Source organism: Aedes aegypti, chromosome 2 (assembly GCF_002204515.2).
Source record: "Aedes aegypti strain LVP_AGWG chromosome 2, AaegL5.0 Primary Assembly, whole genome shotgun sequence".
Taxonomy (NCBI): Eukaryota; Metazoa; Arthropoda; class Insecta; order Diptera; family Culicidae; genus Aedes; species Aedes aegypti.
Window position 1 is genome coordinate 191,907,483 of NC_035108.1, and position 20,567 is coordinate 191,928,049.

Below are 20,567 nucleotides of genomic sequence, written 5' to 3' on the forward strand. Positions count from 1 at the left end.
GGTTAATCAATTCAAAACTTAACTAATTCCAGGAATATTTTACCTTGGATCGATATGTTTCCAATCAGGGTAATTTTAAAATAATGATAGACTACACTTTATAATTGTCAAGCACAAGTTATGCATTCAGGTTTTTTAATATCATGTGAGTTTTAAGTATGGCCGGTACTTGAGATTTTCACAAGGTCGGATGATTAGCCACAGATAACATTTAAAACACAACATATTTTGAATGTACAAAACATGAATCTGAGAATTTTTAGAACTTTTTGCAAATGCCCAATATATTATATAAGGATTTTTTTCATGTGGGAACTCTGAGGTTAGGAAGCTAATGTTTCTTTCATTGGCATCCAGCTTTTTTACAGAAAAATAAAATCTACAGTGCCCATTTTGATGTTTTGGTTTCACGGTTTCTTATCATTTCTAATGGTACACATCAATTTCTTGTTGTTACAAAAAATATGAGTTGAAAAACATTATGGATTGTCATGTATTTGTTTGGTGTTTTTGGATTGAATAAAAAAAAAAATCGTTCCCAAAAACGTCAAACATTTATTAATCACAAATTCTGAAAATTATTGCAGTAATTTTAGGAATAAGAGATAAATCAGTATGAAACCACCATTAACAAATCATCCCTCAACTACGCCACAAGTAGGTGCCTATGCATATATTACACTCAATTAGTTCAAACTTGGCCGAACTTGTATCGAAAACTGATTCAATAGCCTGTAAAGCAAGCTAAATATTGTTAAAATTGCTTTATACATTGCATTTAGTAAATCATTCCTAACCATTTTGAGAAATCGATATGCAAGAAAATATTTTTAAATGTACATAATAGTTATTGTGGATATTGAATAGATTCTGTAGATATGCGAGTCGAAGACATTTTTTGATGTACAGCACTTAATAAAATAAAATATTGAAATCAAATATCAGGGGGGCGATTCCAGATAAATGTGGGCCTCAAGGGGGCGAAAGTTGAGAAAGTTTGGGAAGCACTGCTCTAGATGATCGAAATAGTCGAATAATTTAAATGCATAATTATTGACTTTTTCTCTGTAATGATGCGGATTTACGCTTTAAAAGTAGTTTGGAAGAAATTTCGGCATGAATTAAACATCAACTCATGGTTTTTAAACTTTGTTTTATTTAGATTTCGATACCTTTCTGGTCACAAAAAGCCTTCAATAGCTAATAGCTAACTTATCCTTTTTAACAAAATAATGCGTCACATATTCTCGAAACTTTCACTTTTCTGACTGCACCCTATGGTCGTCTCTTTCATTCGTGATTCTTCACAACAAATAATTTAACACGTTGTGTCATTATATGATTTCGATTGCTATCATTAGCTGTGATATAAATGAATTCTACGGTTGAAATAATGTAGTATTAACTAAAATTTCGATTACCTTTCCCCGCATCGGAGAAAACAGTTTCCTTCGGATGGGACAAAGTGTAACGAAAATTGACTAGAACATTCACTCGATGCCATTTTCCTAAGATTGCCTTGCGGAACAATGTGCTGTGATTTTCGAAATATAACAAAATTAGAAACTAGTGAAGCTCGTTGATAATCCTAATTAAAATATTTAATTGATTGTATAATATGTTTATCTGAGGTGAAATGACAACAAAAACATTTTTAACAATGTTACTTTATTTACAGTAGAAGCGTTCGTTACGTTGATTCTGGTTTTCATTTAACAGTGTAAATATTGCTTGTGGAAGCATTCCAATATTCTGTTTCTTTCTATCATTGCTGCCTTTTTCGTTAGTTTGGAGCCCTATACTTCATTTAGCCATAAAAGACAGCTCCAAATGGACAATACGAGTAGTAATATTTAAAAGCGTTTATTCTTCCTCTTATAGTTCTCGAGATATATAAAAAAAATGAAACAAAGTTTCTTTCATCTGCTCTGACCTATCCTAAAATGATAATTTAATAGAAATCAGGAATCCGACATTTACCTTCGCTAGGGGCGTTCAACTGATTTAATAGTCGGTTTCCATCATAACGTGATGCATTAAACGTTTGAAAGATCCACTCTGGTGGATCTTCTCGTTCGGTTCTCCCATCGAGTTGACGTGCTGAGCGAATTCTGGCTGGGGAGCTGGATGGGCCGCGGTTGGTTTCTAGGAAAAGACAGATCAGAAATTATTTCCAATTTTATGATTTTTGTTTTTACTTTTTTTTTAAAGAGACACTAAATTCACTTATGACATTCATTCTAAACATAAATCACACCACATTTCCTAATCTTCGTTATACACATAGGTATTTATATTTTTGTTTACTTTTCAAAATTTCGTATTGTTTTTAATCCGGGTTTTTAAATATTTTCAGTAGTGGGTGCAGAACTCACCTTTCCTGGTACCATACGATTTCCATGGAAGGCACGGGGCTGGACGGGCGTGGTCACTTCCTGAAGTCCCTCGCCAACTCCCTCCTGAAGGGCACGGTAGGTTTCGCTCTTGCTTGGATCAAAGACGACGGTTTTCTTGTAGCTGTTGTAGTATCGTTTGCGATCAAGGTTTTTTTTTAATGGTAATGGGTGGTTTCGTGTGTTTCAGGGTTCGGAATGAAGAGGGTTTGGTTTTGGAGGTTTCATAGTGGAGGGTGAAAAGTAGGAGGTGTATGATGACAGAATGCGCGTTGGGTTTACGCAGTCAGTAAACGAGAAAATGAACGTACAAAACAGAGAAAGAAAACAATTAAGATCAATTTTGTTTAGTGAAAATAGGTCACGAACTTGAACTATTTGTAACATGTCAAGATACACATAAAACAAGGTGGAAGCTTTGAATACGATTGCAACACACAGGGAATATTGATGGTTAGTCGGAAAATATGGTAGATCATAAATTGAAGTAAAAATAAAAACTTGTTTTTTGTTTACTGTTCAACAATTGTCAATTCATCTTAGCACTACAAATAAGTATTTTTCTTTCAATGAATACAAATTTTAAACATTAAATCTCATTTAGGCATTAGACTGGCCCTTAAACAAAAAAGTTGTAAAACTCAACGGGGCACCCTCTAGACATGTGCCTTAGGGTAAGAAAATAGGTCTTTCAAAATATCAACTCAATTGGTTGCGCCACCAGCTGGCGCATTCAATTCGAAGTTTGTATGAGATTTTCGTTTCAAATATATTGAAAATTGACCCTTGGTCACTGTTTCGTTCTGTGTACTAATTGATCGAGTTCAATTGGGCCCAGAATGACAAATACACTAGCTGATACCCTAATGAACATAAATGCAGAAGGTTGAATCTGGATTAAAGCTCATTTTCATTAACATTTCAGTTGTTGAAAGTAAGACTTAGATCAGAACTCCCGTACAGTCACATATATACATGCGTCTTGCGCAGCAGCTCGCCCAGCGTCATAGGTGGCTATGATGCACCTAGTGGTAACCATCATGCTATGTTGAAGAAATGCAGAGCTGTATTGCAGATCTACTTCAGATAGTTAAAACACCAACTTTATCACTTTTAATCATGATACAACCTTCTACAATATTATTCGCTATGGTATCAAGTAGAGTTTTTGACATTCTGGGTTCAATTGAACGCGATCAACAGTTTTCCTGAACCAAACAGTAGATGATGTACTGTTTTCCATATGTTTGAGCTGGGAATCCCATATTAACTTCAATTCAAATGCGCCAGCTCATGGAACGACCAAATGAGCTGAAATTTTCAGGAAGTCTTCCTCTAACCCTAAGGAATAATTCTGTGGGGTGCCCCGTGGAATTATACAACTTTATTTTTCTTCCATACTGAGATGGGCCAGTCTAATAGGCATAATATACACTTTTTTTTAAGTAAATATATTGACGAAACCATATCTTATTAGTCAACTAATGCATTTGCAATTAGAAACCCAAATTATGAAAATGTTCACTACTAGTCAACAAAGAATAAGTTATATGACTTAGTCAGAACGATTCTTAAACGAACTTAACCAGAACCATTGGCAAAGGAGTACTTTGTTCAAGTTATTCATTTCTCAAAAATTGATTCCAGAATTGTAGATTAGGAAAGGATTTATATGATGTGGTCAGTTTCAAACATTTGGCAAGATGAATATTTCTTAGTTAACATCGGTGTACCGTTTTAACAGATTCGTAACAAATCAAGAGCTGGCAGCTGGATGTACACTTCGGATACCTAATATCTCAGCAGTTTTACTGTCAATTTTACTGATATTTATTTACGTTTCTATTGACTTATAATTAATTATTACTTTTCGTAGATAAGCCAAACCTTCGACAAGAAATCTCCTGTGGTGAGGAAACATCGTTGTATAATTTTTCATTGAATTCCATCGATACATAACTATGATCAACATATTTCCTACTATAACATTGTTAACTCTCCTCCCCTACAATTTTGTATTTATTGGCAGAGAAATTGTCTAGTTAATTTTTAATGTTCCTACTGCAAAACGGGGTAACTTTGATAGCTGACGGAGGAAAGTCGCTATATTGCTGAACTTTGCAATGAAGGTTTTATTTTTTATATTTTTTGAAACAAAATGCTATTGATTACAGTTGAAAGATTTATCTACGATTAATTTTTAGGAAACCTGTTCGTGTATTTGAAAATATTTTTTTTAGTATTGCGATAAATTTAATAATGGGTGCAACAGACAGTATGTGCAAATACAGCCAGCTGTATTTTTTTTACAATTCCACAAAAAATTACAAATATTGCGTTTAAGGACAAAAGGTCGAAAGACAAAACGCCAAAAGGACAAAAGGTCGAAAGACCAAAAGGTCGAAAATGATTTGCTACACGGGAAAAAAATCTGTGGTAAAAATTGCCATTTTAGCAGAATACGCCCATTCTCGAAACTACCATGCTATTTCAGACCAATTTACTATGTTTATGGTATATCCCACCACATAACTGGTACATTAGACAGAAATAATTTACAACAATCTGATTTCGACTACAGACATGATATCAAGCGCATTTCGCGAGCGCTTAAGTTAACCCCCTTAAATTGTAGTTTTAGCCGCACAATTTTTTTGGCGTGTGGGTGAGAAATTATTATTATATCCATTATTGAAAAAAAAAATCGTCCTTTTGTTCCATTTTTGTTCTTCGACCTTTTGTCCTTTCGAACATTTATCCTTCGACCTTCTGGCATTTCAACCTTTTGACATAGATTCTTACGTAAAAGTATAAATCATTACATTCATTGGCATATCTGTGGAACCATAATTGGATGCATTTACAGAAGTAAAAGCATTTAGTACAAAATGGAGAACATCGTGAAATGAAGGCGTTACATACCTCTATGCGTTTCAGCCTCTTATGAAATAACTTTATTCATACAAAAAAAAAATATGCCAAAACAAAAAATATATGAATGTGGTTTCCTACGAGACAAGCAAACACACAACGGTTAGCACTCGTGGAAAAGATTGTGTTCAATTTGAACAATCTAAATCTTCAATTCCGCACCCCCTAGAGTATGCCTAGAAGTGTGCGGTCATTATTTCATCACGCTAAACATGTTATACATTTCATGTGACATAGAAAAAATCAACTGTTTCAAGAAATTGTTTAACTTGGTATTATTGTTGCGTAATATTTTCAGAACTTTTGTGAAATATATTTAGCTAACATACGGTAAGAAACTATTTGTTTCAGCTGATTCATTGAACTTATTGCCCTCATCAAATTGCAGAAACTTAGTGTGAAGCATTTTATGTGTGCACCTTGAAAATGGTTTCCAGCGATACAAGCAAACAAACAACGGTTAGCACTGGTGGATAAAAATGTGTTCAAATTGAACGACCAAAATGTGTAAGACCGCACCCCTCAGGTGTATGACCAACATAACGGCCTACTTTTCCTACCAAAATAAACAGTGCTGAAAAGTGCTAATTTTCAGCATTTTTTTCGGAGTGTGATCATGTGGGTTCTCTTTAAATGTGTATATGTGCTTATATAAATTATTCAGCTAAAACGGCATGTTTCGTAATAGCAAAAAATGTTGTATGCAACTCGTTACAAATTTCATTTTTTTAAACACTCGTTGTATTTATCCAAATCGGCAAGCGTCGTTGGATATATGCTGACTGTGCTGAAAAAATACAGCATTTTGAAATTTGTTGCACAGTTTTCCTGAATTTATAAAATCTTATAGATATTCAAAATACTGTATTTATTGTTCAATTTTGCGTATTTTAAAAGTCTAGAACACGTTTCAAAATTTTACCTAATTTTTTTTCATTTAAAAGAAGTAATGATTTTGACGTTTCTATGAAGTACTCTGAAATATTCCGCGTTGCAGAAACATGTCAAGCTATTGAAACTATTTCTATTCCAACATCGTTTAAAATTTTGCTCAAAAATGAAAATTAAGATTCAACATTATTTTCGAACAGCTATCATGAGAATTTCATGAGGAATGAGAACAATTTATTTTAGAATTCCTTGAAGAAACTCTGGAGAAATTTTAAAAGCAGCCAAGGAAATTTCATAATTTTCTGCAAAATCTCGCTTCTTGGTCACATAGCTAAGGTTCCGCGATGTGACCAAGTGATTCCTCAGTGACGTACGCGACAATAAGTCGTCAATGATCCTGAAGAATTTCTGGACTATCATTGTTCGAGCTAGTTGATTCAAAATTTTGACACCTGGTGGTGCTAGTGAGTATAAAGCATTTGTTTTGCAAATATCTCATGAGCCTGATCACTTAGAAAGATAGCGTTATCGGCAGAGTTGTTCAGTAGCTCAAATGCTTTTTTTTGTTTAATCCTTGAAGTTCGAGATTGGGTAAAATAATGATAGCCCCGAGCTTCTGAGCAACTTTGCCAAAGATGTCATATTTCTAAAAAGTCAGGATCCTAAATTATCCGCAAAACAAAAGTTTCATGCTCACAAGTACCGCTTGGCGGCACAATGTTTTCTTTTGGCGCGAATAATGATAGCCCTTGAGTTACTGAACTACTTTGCCGAAGACGCTATTTTTCTAAGTGGTCAGGCTCCTGAGATATCTGCAAAACAAAAGTTTCATTCTCACTAGCGCCGCCTAATGGCAAAATTTTGAATCAACTTGCTTTAACAATGATAGTTCTTAAATTACTGATCAACTTTGCCACAGACACCATCCTTTTAAATGGTCAGTGAGCTCATTATTATGCGACTTCTATTTACTTTTGTTGATTTTACCGCTTTATAAAGGGCCACACTGTAAGCTAAAACTGTCGAGTATTGTTCTTAAGAAGATTCTCGAGAATTACATTTTGGCTTGGTGTCGATAGATATCATTGTTGCAAAGTGATAGCATATAAATCACAACTGTTGTACAAAGTACAACAGCGCGACAGCCCGAAGGTTAACAGATATCCGTTGTTATTGGTAGGTTCATCAAACTGACTAAAATAAAATCGAAAACAATTTTTGAAACAATTTAGATGAGAAAAAAGATTTGAAATATTGTACATGTTTTTAGGAACTTACAAAAAAGTAGTTATGACCAACATAACGGCCTACTTTTCCTACCAAAATAAACAGTGCTGAAAAATGCTAATTTTCAGCACTCTTTTTGGAGTATGCTCATGTAGGTTCTCTTAAAATGTTTATTTGTTCTTATATACATAATTCAGCTAAAACGGCATGTTTCGTAATAGCAAAAAACGGTGTATGCAACTCGTTGCAAAACTCAATTTTTCCAACACTCGTTGTATTTATTCACATTGGCGAGCCTCGTTGGATAAATGTACAAATGTAAACAAGTGCTGAAAAGAAAACGTTATTTTGCAACTTGACCAATTTTTCTGAATTTGTCTCATGGTATACCAATTATATAGAATCATATTTCTCCACTTAACCCTTAAAAGCCCGAGACGGATCTTGAATTTTTAAATGACCATAGATCGGAGACTAATATATCAATTAATTCGAAATAAATTTAGAAGTAAATGCGGTTAGTTGGTCTTACAACATTTGGGAGAGACATCTCCCCTGGAGGGGTCAGGGTCTCTTGGTAACGGAAAAAAGCGTGATAGCACTTGTTCTGCTGAACAGTTTTACCGAAGACACCAACCTTCTAGCTAATAAGGATTTTGAGATACAGATGATTGATTGAAGGGGTCAGGGGGGGATGTCTCACCCAAGGATTGTAAGACCAACTAATCGCTAATGACTAATGACTTCAAAATTTATTTTAAATAATTTGATCTATTAATCTCCGAATTGTGTTCATTTAAACATTCAAGGTTCATCTCGGGCTTTAAGGGTTAACTAATTTTTGAAAATTTAATCGAGTCTGGATGGCTACTCGTACTATCAAAGTTGCACGCATTATCAAAGTTACCCTGTTCTTTGGTATTTAATTTTATAATCCCTATCTATAGAATTCATGGAAAAGTGAGAGAGATTCTAAAAAACCTTTTTCATCGTCAATTAAGACTAGTCCCTTTATGACAGTAAAATACATTCAACATTCAACAAGAAACAATAAAACAACAGATAAAACACAAAACTGTAGCTCTTAAAACTCACACAATTTTATTTATATAGGCAACATTGTAAATTTAGCGTAGTAAATCAGTCCGTGGTCGTGAGTAGTAAATTACACTAAACTAGCAATCATAACAAAAAACGATATGTATGTGTTCCTGTCTCAGCGTTTCGTTTCACGTTCGGCGCTTCGGTTGGGTTTGCAGGGTCCATATTTCAGCAAAAGCAAGCAATTCTGTTTGCGTAAGTAGGGTAGAAGCGTTTCCGTTTACGTTTTTGTTGTGGTAGTCTCTTCTTTCCGTAGGATTCTTTTCGCTTGTGGTTATTGTAAGAACTTGTGCAGGTTCAAAGTGTGTAAGTATTGGAGGGATCTGTAGTTGAACGACGCACAGCGAATAAGCTTATTGTGGATAAAAACGACTATTCGATTGATAGGTTAAATTGCAGTGGTGGTTCCGGAAGGATTGAAATAGATACAAGCATAAGATTAGAGAGCAAGAAAGAATGAGTTCCTCGCTTAACAATGATCAAAATAAGAGAAAGAGAGAAGTTAATGAGAAGAGTGCCGATGATCTTCCCGCTGCGCTTGATAGTAATAATCGCCAGGAAGTGGTGGGATTGGAGGTGGACTCATAGTCGGCTGCCTCGCTGACTGTTGCTGGAGAGATTGTGCCTGCTGTTGATGAGCGTATGGTGACGGCGATGAGTGACCAGATGAGTGAAGCGATGACGATGACGCGTACGATTGGAAGGGATATTTGTTCTGGTGTTGAGTTTCCTGATCGTGCCGCCGTTGTTCCTCCAGAATTTTTTGTTTTTGTTTCAGGAAAGAAAGATCAATGAAAATTCTAATATTAACAGTGCAGAAATGATCGCATTGCGGTGGGGGTGATTTTGATAGATGTGCCTCAGAGCTCTGAAAACCGTCTCCCCGAATCCATTTGACTCTCACCACATCAAGAAAGTGGCATTACCATATATTGGACGCCATTGTGACAACAATGCAATTCATTCAAACACTCAAGACGATGGTATCATGACTCTGCCATTCATGACTGAAAGAAAAACAATTTACCCGAATCTCGGCATTATTAGCACCATTGAGCTCCCCAGATTTCCGACATATAAATACTATGTTAGTACTTTACGAACCAAGGTGCAGAATGGGGATTTTTACAGCAAAGAGTGTTATTATAATCGAGTTCAACACAAACTTCGGTACAACAAGTTGCAATTTCCGATTGTAATATTTTTCAATTTCGAAAGAGCTTTGTGTAAGGAGTTGCAATCGTTGCGTAATGAGTTATTATCTCATGAGCACAATCCTAGAGAGCCAAAAAGCGTTCTACTTCGAAAATTTGATCGATTTATCAACATAAAAAAGTGAACAATCGATCAAGTTTTCAGTGTAAACGGATGTCTGGTTCTTGAGATTTGTGCTCTTCCAAATTTGAGTTGTAGCTTCGATGCATCTCCACCTTAATGACTCTGTACGTAATGTTCAACTCTGTGTGAAAGTAGGTTGTTCCGTGATTATTAAACAACATATTACTTTGAGAAACTGCAAATAAAACTACATTAGAAATTTTTCATGATAATAGACTATTTTTCATTATCAACCATCATTAAACGATTTCCTAGCTGCGCAAAGTTATGTACATTGTAAAATTTTATTACACAGTCAATTAATTATGTAACGCTAGATTATTAGGCAACTGATTTGAGTTGCTTAAAAATTTCACAACGATTTTCAGAAATTTCAAAAATACGTTGTACGCTATTGATGATGATGATTTCTAAAATCCTTAAACGACGTTTTACGAAATTGAAAAAATATTAAATTGATTTTTACAACACTTATTCTGCCCATAACTGCATATTTGTAACATTCGACAAAAGTAGGCATTGAGTAAATGTGATACCAAGTTTGCATTTTATTGCAGTATGGGAGGGAACTGATATTACAAAAAATCACTAAGAATTCAAAAGAGCTTATTTGAGGCTGAAATTTTGTACAACTCATATCGCTTATTGGGTGAACAGTCAGAAAAAAATTCTGATAGAAATTTCGTTGCCACTGCATTATGAGGCTCATGTATAATCTCAATGTGACTGTTATGCGGTTACAATTGCCAATGTGACAAAACAACTTGGTATTTTTTTCGAATTTTCTAGAACAATCTCACAGATTTTAGTAAGTGGATCGAAAGTATTTGTCATTTGATGACTTTCCCCGGTATTAACTCGAAATTGTCAAAAATGTCGAATGTGACTGTTATGCTGTTATGGGCAGTATTGTCTCGACATAACTAGTTAAATTTACAACCCGTGTTGTAAGAATCATCATTCTGCTCCTTGCTGCGTGAATTACTATTAAGACTTCTGACTAACATTATTGTTTTTTTTTCGTATTGGGAAACTATATCAAAATTATTATTATTATTATTATCTTTATTAAGGAGATTTTCAGCCCTATGGCTGGTTCATCTCCGTACGAGAGAATATCAAAATGAATAATTTAGAAAAATCGAAAAAAAAATAATAGAAGGCTCTTATGCCTCAAAATTGCAAGATATTCAATTTTAAACAGATTTGGTTTGCAATGGACATTTTCATTGCTGTAATTAATTCGAGTGGCATTGGGTGGAACAGCAATTCAGAGAAATGGGACACAACTGACTAGCAAATGCGGTAAGTTTATAAATTTTTGTTTCGCTTGTTGCAGTTCACATTGATGTGTTACGACATTGAAAGCCTTTTTCCTGTTGTAATTTGGAAAAGTTTATGGATGCAGTTTCTGTATTGTATGTTTGTAGGTGTACGCGTGTCTTCTAGAATGTAATGGTTTCAGTATGCGAAAAGAAGTTTTTTCGTATTTTTTTTAAATGTGTCAATTTTAATATCGGTTTGTCTGTTCGGTAAAGTACCGTATAGTATGCGTTTTGCTTTTGTTAGGTGTCGTGTTTAAAATCAGTAAACAAGGAAAGCGTTTGTCTCACTACAGATGCCAGCTACGTAAACATCCACAATTGGCGTTTCAAAGGAAGTAAACTCATGGCTTATTAGAAGTTAAGTAATTCGTCAGCGCTAAAACAATACAGCGTATTGCACTAATTTCTACTATACGTAATATTTTCTAGCTTTCTTTGATTTACCCTTCGATTTTTGTTGGCCGATGGCGACTTGTGAATCCGTTTGATCTGATTGTGTTGTATACAAAAATTTATAAATTTAATTTATGCGTATAATGGGTAGGTTGAGGCATTGGGATGGGATGAATGAGTGAAAAATAATATTGGTTCGTTGATTACGAACAAATATAATTTCTCAAACTCTGAATATCTGTAAAAGTTGACCAAATCATGTATTTAATAACTAAATAGTAAAGTAAATTCTAAAAATAATTCGACATAATTCTGTTTCTCATGTGTAATAGGTATCAGTCATACATCGTTGACAACCCTTCAAACAAAAATGTGACTGTCTATGAATAGACTCAGGTCCTTGAACTTTCGCATTCTTTGCATACCTGGGCAGTACGTCGATAGTAATTTTGAGCGTTTTCGGAAATAGCCTTTTCTTTTTTCGGGTTTGTTTTATTTTACATCGAGCACCCTTTGTGACGAAACTCACTGTGGATTGGAATAGAGTAGGTATAGGAATATACAATTAGCAATACATTGCTATTCTTAATGCGACAACTTTGACTTCTTCTTCTTTTTATAATTACGTCCTCACTGGGACAGAGCCTGCTTCTCAGCTTAGTGTTCTTGCCAAAGTTGCCATTTTCGCAACCGTATATCGTTTTGCAAGTACGATGATACTCTCTATGCCCAGGGAAGTCAAGAAGTTTCCATTGCAAAAAGATCCTGAACCAACCGAGAATCGAACACATACACCTTCAGCATGGCTTTTCTTTGTAGCCGCGGACTCTAACCATTCGGCTAAGGAAGACCAACTTCAACTTCTTATTTTCTTGACATTATTAATCACAAATTAAATATCGAAAACTGATACCTCACTGTTTTATCGTTAACCTGTGCGTCTGTGACCTATTTTTCATAACCAAATTTTCGTGATCTTTCGGCTCTAATGTTCCCAACTTTCAGGCAATTTCAATGAAATTTTGATACAATACCTCCTCCCCATGACAAAGTGAATCATGGAAGTGCCTAAGTAGCTCTTCACCTTATGATGCATATTAAGTAATACCTTGCAATGTAGAGTTAACTACAAGTACTTCCGGGATGTTCTGGAGCCGATTCCGGAATTTTGGGAAAGGACATCAATCCGATGATTGCAATCCCTATTAAAGATTAGATTCGGAAAAAATGCGATACTTTGTTTGGGTGTAACTTTTTATCGCGTAGGTAAAACATATTGAAACTTTGGGTAATACTAGCTTAGAGTGTTATGTTTATGTGGGCGAAATTTTATCGCGATCTGTCAAGTAGTTTTCAAGATGCATTCCAAACAAGAAGAACTACGCCAGCAAATCTTGGGGGCGGTGATCGATATTCCTGGTCAGTCGCACAGATGGATCGGCACAAGGCTTGGAATCCACCATTCCACCATGTCCCGCGTTGTGAAGATGTTCCAGGTGACGAAGACCATCGAGCGGCGCGCTGGAAGCGGCCGAAAACCGAAAACAGGATACCCAGAGAAGGCGTGGAAGATAAGGCAGTACTTTAACAATAACCGGAACTTTTCCATCCGAGACGTGGCCAAAAAGTCAATTTGTCGAAGTGGTTCGTCCAGCAGATAATGAAGCAGGCTGGGCTACGTGTTTTTAAGGTCAGGAAGGCGCCAAACCGGACTGACAAGCAAAACACGGTGGCCAAATTGCGTGCGCGGAAACAGTACCGTGAATGGCTGAACAAGCCAGGTTGTCTCGTCATGGACGACGAGGCATACATCAAGGCGGACACCAAACAAATCCCCGGCCTCGAGTTTTTTGTCGGTACGTCCCACATGGAGGTTCCGGAAGAGAAAGATGGACAAATTCGCGAAGAAATACCGGTAGTGGCAGGCGATCTGCAAGTGCGGACGGTACAGTAAGTCGTTCGTTACAACCGGCACCATAAACGGGCAGATTTCTCGAGAGGAATGCTTGCTGAAGCGTTTGCTGCCCTTCCTCCACTCTCACCGTGGTCTCACGCTATTCTGACTGGATCTCTTTTTGTGCCATTACACCAAGCCTGTAATGGATTCGTACGACACGAAGGGTGTTAATGTGGTCTCGAAGGAGGCGAACCCACCAAACACACCATAACTTCGTCCGGTCAAAAAGTTTTCGGCGATAATGAAGAAGAAGAAATAAAGAACCCGATAAAGCTTTGAAGAAAAACTGGGATTGTTAAGGAAGATGGGCAAAGCTTCACCCAAGATCTCATGAGCAGTGTTACAAGGTTAATTCACTTTGGCATGGAGGGTTTTTCTCGGCTTCAATACGATGCATATTGTAACATTCAAAAAAAGGCCACTGCCGAAGTGAATCAAAAGGGCCAAGAAAAGGACCCAGTTTCCTATCATGCAATACATCACTCTTCAAGTTTTTTTTTGCTGGGAGTATTATAAGAGCCGTATCCTATTCTTGGCTCTATTGATTCATTTGTACAGTGGGGGTTTTTAATAGCTACAGAGCTCATATTTGGCCAGAATATGCGTCGTACTAAAACGCTTCTTATTGCAAAGATTCAGACAACTTGGCCGAGAAAACTTCCCATAACAAAGTGAATCATGGAAGTGCCCTGGGAGGAAGTCACCGATACTACACACGAAATATAGAACAACTTTTGTTTGAACTGCAAGATAACTCCAGCTTGCCAACAACAATCAAGGCAGGCTTGGAGAAAACCGCTAGTTTTCTTTTGTTGTGTACTTTCGATCTTTCCTGACAAACATGGAAAACAGGGCCACAGTTTTCTATGCACTAAATATTAATTTTCACTGGAAAAAGTAAAACGATGTGTTTTTCAATGCTTCATATTCAATCAGTTGAAAGGTGCTTACGTGACATTACTTGCATTATGTGCATGAATTGATTTTCATTCAATTTTTGTCACTTTTGATGAAATGCGAAATTGTGTTTCAATCAGTTACGCGCTTTTTCCATGTTAGTCCAATGTTTGAGATCTGGGCTCACAGTGACAGTTCGTGACAGCGGAATCCCGGCTCACTATGACGTACAGAAATTTTGTATTGGTTTCTCCCTCCCAGGAAGTGCATAAGTAGCTCTGCGCCCTATGATACATATTGAGTAATTCCTTGCAATATATAGTTATCTACAAGTACTTGTGGGATGTTTTGGAACCGATTCCGGGACCCTGGAGATGGACATCCATCATATGCTTGCAATCCATTTCATGCAACACATCAATCTTCAAAGATTCTTGCCGGGATTTTAATATGATGAGTCTTTAATAAAAAATGAGTATAAAATGAAAAAAAAAAAAAAATGTTTCAACGAATTGATTTTTTTTATTAAAAAAATATCAATGAATATTGGTGCAGAGGCCCTGACATACGACGCAACTTAGTCGCAATGCTCTCACAAGAGCGTTGCGTTGTGCCGTCGTCCATCTACATACAATTCCGGATCCTCGTGGTCAACTGATTCATATCCTTGGCCCGTCAATTATTTTTGTACACTAAGGCAGTGAGGGAGTCGAAAAAAATCCTCAATGGGACGGCACTGGGGCAAGTTGGGTGGGTTCCTTTCTTTCGGCATGTACGGCGTTTCGTAAAACCGTACAACACGCTCGCGGACTGCTTGCTGTTTCGACGCCATCCTCGATTGGCTATCGAACTGTCAGCACCCGAGCAAAACAAAACATGTCACCCATTTTGAAGGAGTCCAGAGAGTGATTCTTTTGGATAGCAACAAAATTTACGCTTTTTTATTTTAATTACAGAAATGTATTGAAATCATTCTCATTTTTTTACTGAACACCCGTTTGGGTCCCGGGATCGGCTCTAGGATACCCCGGTAGTTCTTGTAGATGGCTCTATGCTGCATACAATTACTAAATATGCACTGTATTGAAAATCCTGAAGTTTTATGTATCAGTCATCTGTAAAAAGTAGGCATTGAAAAAAATGGACTGTTAAGTTTTCAAATTCGTTTTTTATACGAATATTCATAAATTTCCAAAGGATTAGAACATGCTTCAATCTTAATGACACTTTCACAACTTGCTTTTCACTACGGTATATTTCCGAGAAAAATATAAAGATGATCAAAACAAGGTTAATTTTTTTGTTCCACGGTGCGAAAGTCTGTAATGGGACTGATATGCGGTTACTTTTTATTATGGGACAGTTTGACTTGCTGTTTTTTTCCTAATTTTTCCGAACAAATCATATTATTTCATTAAAGGAGCTGAAAGAGCATTGGAAGATATGTTGAAAACTTGACTTGAACTCAATTTTGACGAAAATGCAGATGGGACTGACTTGCGATTCACGGCAGTATGAGTGTGTGAAAATTGGCCCATTTTCAACTCTTTTAGGAGTAATTGGGTCGAAGGAACTGGAGTATAGAGCAAAGTAAAAAAGTCTTTTCCAACTCAAGGTAGTAGCTAATTACGTAACAATAGCAATTTATTATTCGCATCACATCACATTCACAATTGATAACTTGATTGATAGTTAAAAATTTAATTTGATTTTTCAACGTTTTACCATTGAAATTGAAACCTGCATGAGAAATGGCTTTTATTTTCGAAACATTCCACGTAGAGGTCGTTCAATTTCGTCATCAATTTAAATTGTGAAATAAAGTTTCATAGTCAAACTAGTATTTGGTCAACTTTTTTTCAGATTTGAAGTGATTATGTGTTTTGGGCGTTTCAATGTAAATCTTTATAAAACGAATACTTACGGCACGGCTTGTGGCTGTGGCGCGGCTGCTCTGACGGTGGTTTCAATGTTGCTGTCCGAGTACAATCCAATCGGCGAGTTGAACTGCTTGTGCACTAGCTGTATCGTTTGTTCGGATTCGAAGTCGTAAAGCAAAAGATGAAACAAAAATGACAATTAGGTCAGCTGAAATGTGGAATCGTTCGATACTTTTTCTGTAGCTAACTGTAGTGGCGTACTAAGTCCGAGAGTACGACTACAAGTTACCGTGAATATAACGAAAAAGCAAAAGATAAAGTTCCAAACACACAGTAAATAAACATGGCTATTTTTTCGAAAAACATTAGAAACAATCATGAACCAAACTGTACGAAATTTGTGAAAACTGAAAGCGATGAAAACACAGCATAAAAGAGTACACCGGTTGCAGCGGTATAGTGTATGTAGAAAGAATGCAGTATAAATGTTTCCACGCACTCGTCGGTAGAGTGTCGTGGATTGGTTTTCCGTTTCTAATATGTTTTGGTTTGTAACACGTGGAAAAGCGCATATTTTGAACAGTTGCTTTGAGTATGGTACATAGTTGGAAGGAAGCAGTTGTGCAAAAAAGTAAACAAAATTCAAAAACTGAGCCCGCAACCGCCATTGCGGTACGAGTACAAAACAACCTTTGGACCACTCGGTGGTTCTTCTCCTACGACACGATGGATTATGGTCTCGGCGGCCTAGACTCGAGTAATCGACGATTTGAAGCGTGTATTTGGAAAAAGAATAAATTGAAATGCATTGTAGAGGTATGACTATCTTTGATTACGACGTGTTTCTGTAGAGGAAATATTTCGTGTTTTTTTTTCTGTTGGATTACCTTCTGTCTCATCAGTGAATCTGTGAAGTCATGTACCGGTGGTGCGCGCATTGCTGGGTTGGGGTGGTGTCTGAGGTAGGATTCTGTTGGTAGAACATCCTTTTTCGGTACTTTGGCACCGGGAAGGACTAGTGGAGTAGTACGATATGGCTGGAATGGGATTGAGTAAGAAAAAGAGAAAAACACAAAAAGAACACAAAAAAATTTTAATCACACATGTTTGATATTTCATTCTTCATGAAACTCGACAGCTGCTGAGGTGGCGTTGGTCACGAATTTCATGCTGAAATGGTGTGATGATTACGTAGGTACTACAAATTTTGCGAACAACATCAGCCAAGCATCAAAGTAGAGCAGTTTCTGTTCTGACAGGAACATTCACTTGATTCAATGAATCATCGACCCACTCGAAAATCATCTCGAGAATTTATATATTTTCAACTGGTGAAAAGCAGTGACGGAGTACTGGATCTATAACAATAAAATACGTGTTTTTGATGTGATGGGTTGTGACCTACTCTCCACTTTGGTTCAACGTCTATATTTATAGTAAAATACTCGGTATTCGAAAAAAGTTGAAAAACGTTTGAGTTATGATTAATGTTTTATCATCGTTGGATTTTTTATTTAATTTTTTAACAAGTGTTGGAAAACATTTAACATATATCGACGAGCTTTAAGCCAGGGTTCACCTAGAATGAATTTATTGCAGAGAAAAAGTAGATTTTGTAAGAAATTTGACAAGTATTTGAATGACAAGTTCATACACTTCTCCTAGCCAGCAAACTATCCAAATAGAATGTTAGAATACCGTTTTATTTTCAATTCCTAACAGACTTGTATATCGGAATTTAAATTTCATTTTGGGTTGTTGTTTAAATATCTCACAAAATTTACGTGAAGTTATGTTAATTGCAATTTAGTGTTGATGTCATAATTGACTGCAAATTCGACAACGTAGCATTTCAGAAGATTTGTTGAGAGAGATCAACGTTAAAAAAAACAATCTCGGACTAACTAATCGGCAGCTAGTAATGATAGCTGGTGACTTTGATGCATGGGTAGTGGACCCCACGCCGCTGCACTAACCAAAGAAGCCTACTATGGTTGGAATCTCTAGTCGCATTAAATAAGTTCTGGAAAATGTGGGTACAGTGAGCACCTTCTACAGAAATTGTGCGGAATCGATTATCGACGTAATGGTCTGTAGTTCTAACCTTATAGGAATCATGAACTGGCGCGTTGATGACGGTTATACTCATAGCGATTATCAAGCGATTCGCTATAGTATAATGATTAACGGATGCAGGGCAGTTCGTAGTAAATCGGCTCAAGTCCGAGGATGAAAAACAACGCGCTTCGACGGCGAAGTATTCACTTCAGTGAGGCGCAAATGGAACACTCGGGATCTAAACGTTGAAGAGCTAGTTGTTAGTTGCTTTCACGAACGTGTGATGCTATCAAGCCGCTGGTGTGCTGGTTGTGCGACTCAATTTCAAATCTTCGGACTAGACGAAGACAAACACACAGAAGCACAAAGAAAAGAACGCGGTGCAGCATTCAGATAGGCAAAGTTGGCTCTTGAAAAGAAAATCAAGAGTTGAAAACAATAGTCTATGGCAGAGTGCCAACTCGAATATGTGGTGTGACGCCTACAAAGTGGCTAAAACCAGAGGTGCCATGGCGCCCCAAGAGAAGTTGCCCGGGCTGTGATTTATAATCGATGTTCTCTTCCCGCAGCATTCCACAAGCCTATAACCCCGGGCGTCGTATGCCGCAGATGAAGGAGATTACGTGGCGAGGGTGACGAACGAAGAGTTAACAGAAGTTGTGAAACCATTCACGTCCAATAAGGCACCGGGATCTGATGGTATCCCGAATTGTGGATACTTACATGTTCAGAACCACGATGCAGCGCTGCATAGATGAAGAAATCTTTCCGGATGTATGGAAGCAACAGAAAATAGTAAAAAAGGCGGGAAAACTACCAGGTGACACGTCGGCGTATAGGTGCACGGGCCATCCAACAACCAGTTGGGATGCAGAAAAGGTTAATCTACTCTGGACGCTATCCAGTCATTCGTTCAGACAGTTGAGGTGGTATTCGAGCATGAAAGGAGTGGCATCCGTTACTGCACGGTTGTCACTCTGGATGTGAAGAATGCGTTTAACAGCGCAAACTGGGAAGCGATAGTCCACTCCACCGCCTCAAGGTACTTGTGCAGTGTTGTAAGCTTCTAGAAAGCTATTTTGAAGGAATGATTCTACTGTATGACACAGAGGAGGATCAGAAAAGCGATAGAATTACCGCGGGAGTACCTCAAGGTTCAATCCTGGGCTCGATATTATGGAATGCAATGTACAATGACGTACTGAGGCTGTGCTTTCCGACGGGTGTTGAGATTGTTGGCTTCGTCGATGACATCACCCTAGTGGTCTATGGCGAATCGATGGAGGAAGTAGAGTTGACAGCAGCGCACTCTGGGGGTGGAACATTTCACATATAGACCTTTCGCATAAGGACATTTCGCATACGGACGTTTCACATACGGACGTTTGACATAATCTTGTATGAAACTGATTTATGCGAAACGTCCATTATGCCAAACGTCCGTATGCGAAACGTCCTTATGCGAAACGTCTTTATGCGAAATGGGTCACCCCACGCACTCTATCTCCATAGTTGAGGAATGGATTGGCCCATAACAAGATTGAGATGGTGGTCAATAATCGCAAGTCCGAGCAGCTGGCGCTTCTCTCAGTAGGTGATTGCTTCGCCAGCTATGTGCTTAAGAGTAGCAAGCGCATACCGAACGGTAAAGAGGTCGTGTGCAACATAGTATATCAGCCCATCGGGCTCATCATCAAGGAAGATGTTCAATGCTTTAGCCAAAAAGGTTCCAGAGGAGTGTAAAGAAACAACGCGTGATAAGAGATAAAGCTTAGATATTGGCAGCAGGAATGGAATAATTTCAATAAAGGTAGATGGACACATCGGCTGATACCAATTGTTTTAAATTAAGTGAACTTTCACCTGACGCAGTTTCTGTCAGGAAATGGTTACTATATGCACTACCTTCATAGGTTAGAGCACTCAGAATCTCCAGCGTGCCCCAATTGTGTTGACAGAACAAAGAATCATCTGAAAGTTTTCATTGGTTTCTCGTGATAGAAACACTGTTAATTTGGCGTTTGAAAAACTTAGTTGCCGAAAATAGTCGAATGGTATCGAAGTCGTAAATTACCCTATGTGTAGTTTGATAACATGTAAAATATGCCGACTCTTAGACTCTTAGATAATTCTGAGTCATCCATATTTTGTAGAAAAATATTTTAAAGTACCGTTG

At 37.2% G+C, this 20,567-nt stretch overlaps 1 protein-coding gene across 6 annotated transcripts in view; it reads right to left on the reverse strand.

Annotated features, from left to right (window-relative positions):
• Positions 1-1,136: 1,136 nt before the first annotated feature.
• The window catches only part of LOC5566151 (PDZ and LIM domain protein 7), a 123,547-nt gene continuing 104,116 nt past the window's right edge, over positions 1,137-20,567 (reverse strand). For 4 of the 6 annotated variants that reach the window (XM_021843523.1, XM_021843525.1, XM_021843524.1 and 1 more), the window contains 6 exons: positions 17,221-17,370; positions 17,024-17,080; positions 16,378-16,475; positions 11,651-11,695; positions 2,376-2,517; positions 1,137-2,145 (listed from right to left, as the gene is read on the reverse strand). In XM_021843523.1, the coding sequence (XP_021699215.1) occupies positions 2,005-2,145; positions 2,376-2,517; positions 11,651-11,695; positions 16,378-16,475; positions 17,024-17,080; positions 17,221-17,370 (633 nt within the window). In that variant the 3' untranslated portion in view covers positions 1,137-2,004. Of the gene's footprint in view, positions 2,146-2,375; positions 2,518-9,006; positions 9,344-11,650; positions 11,696-16,377; positions 16,476-17,023; positions 17,081-17,220; positions 17,371-20,567 lie in introns of those variants that run through there. The other 2 variants (XM_021843527.1, XM_021843526.1) reach the window with 2 other exon arrangements.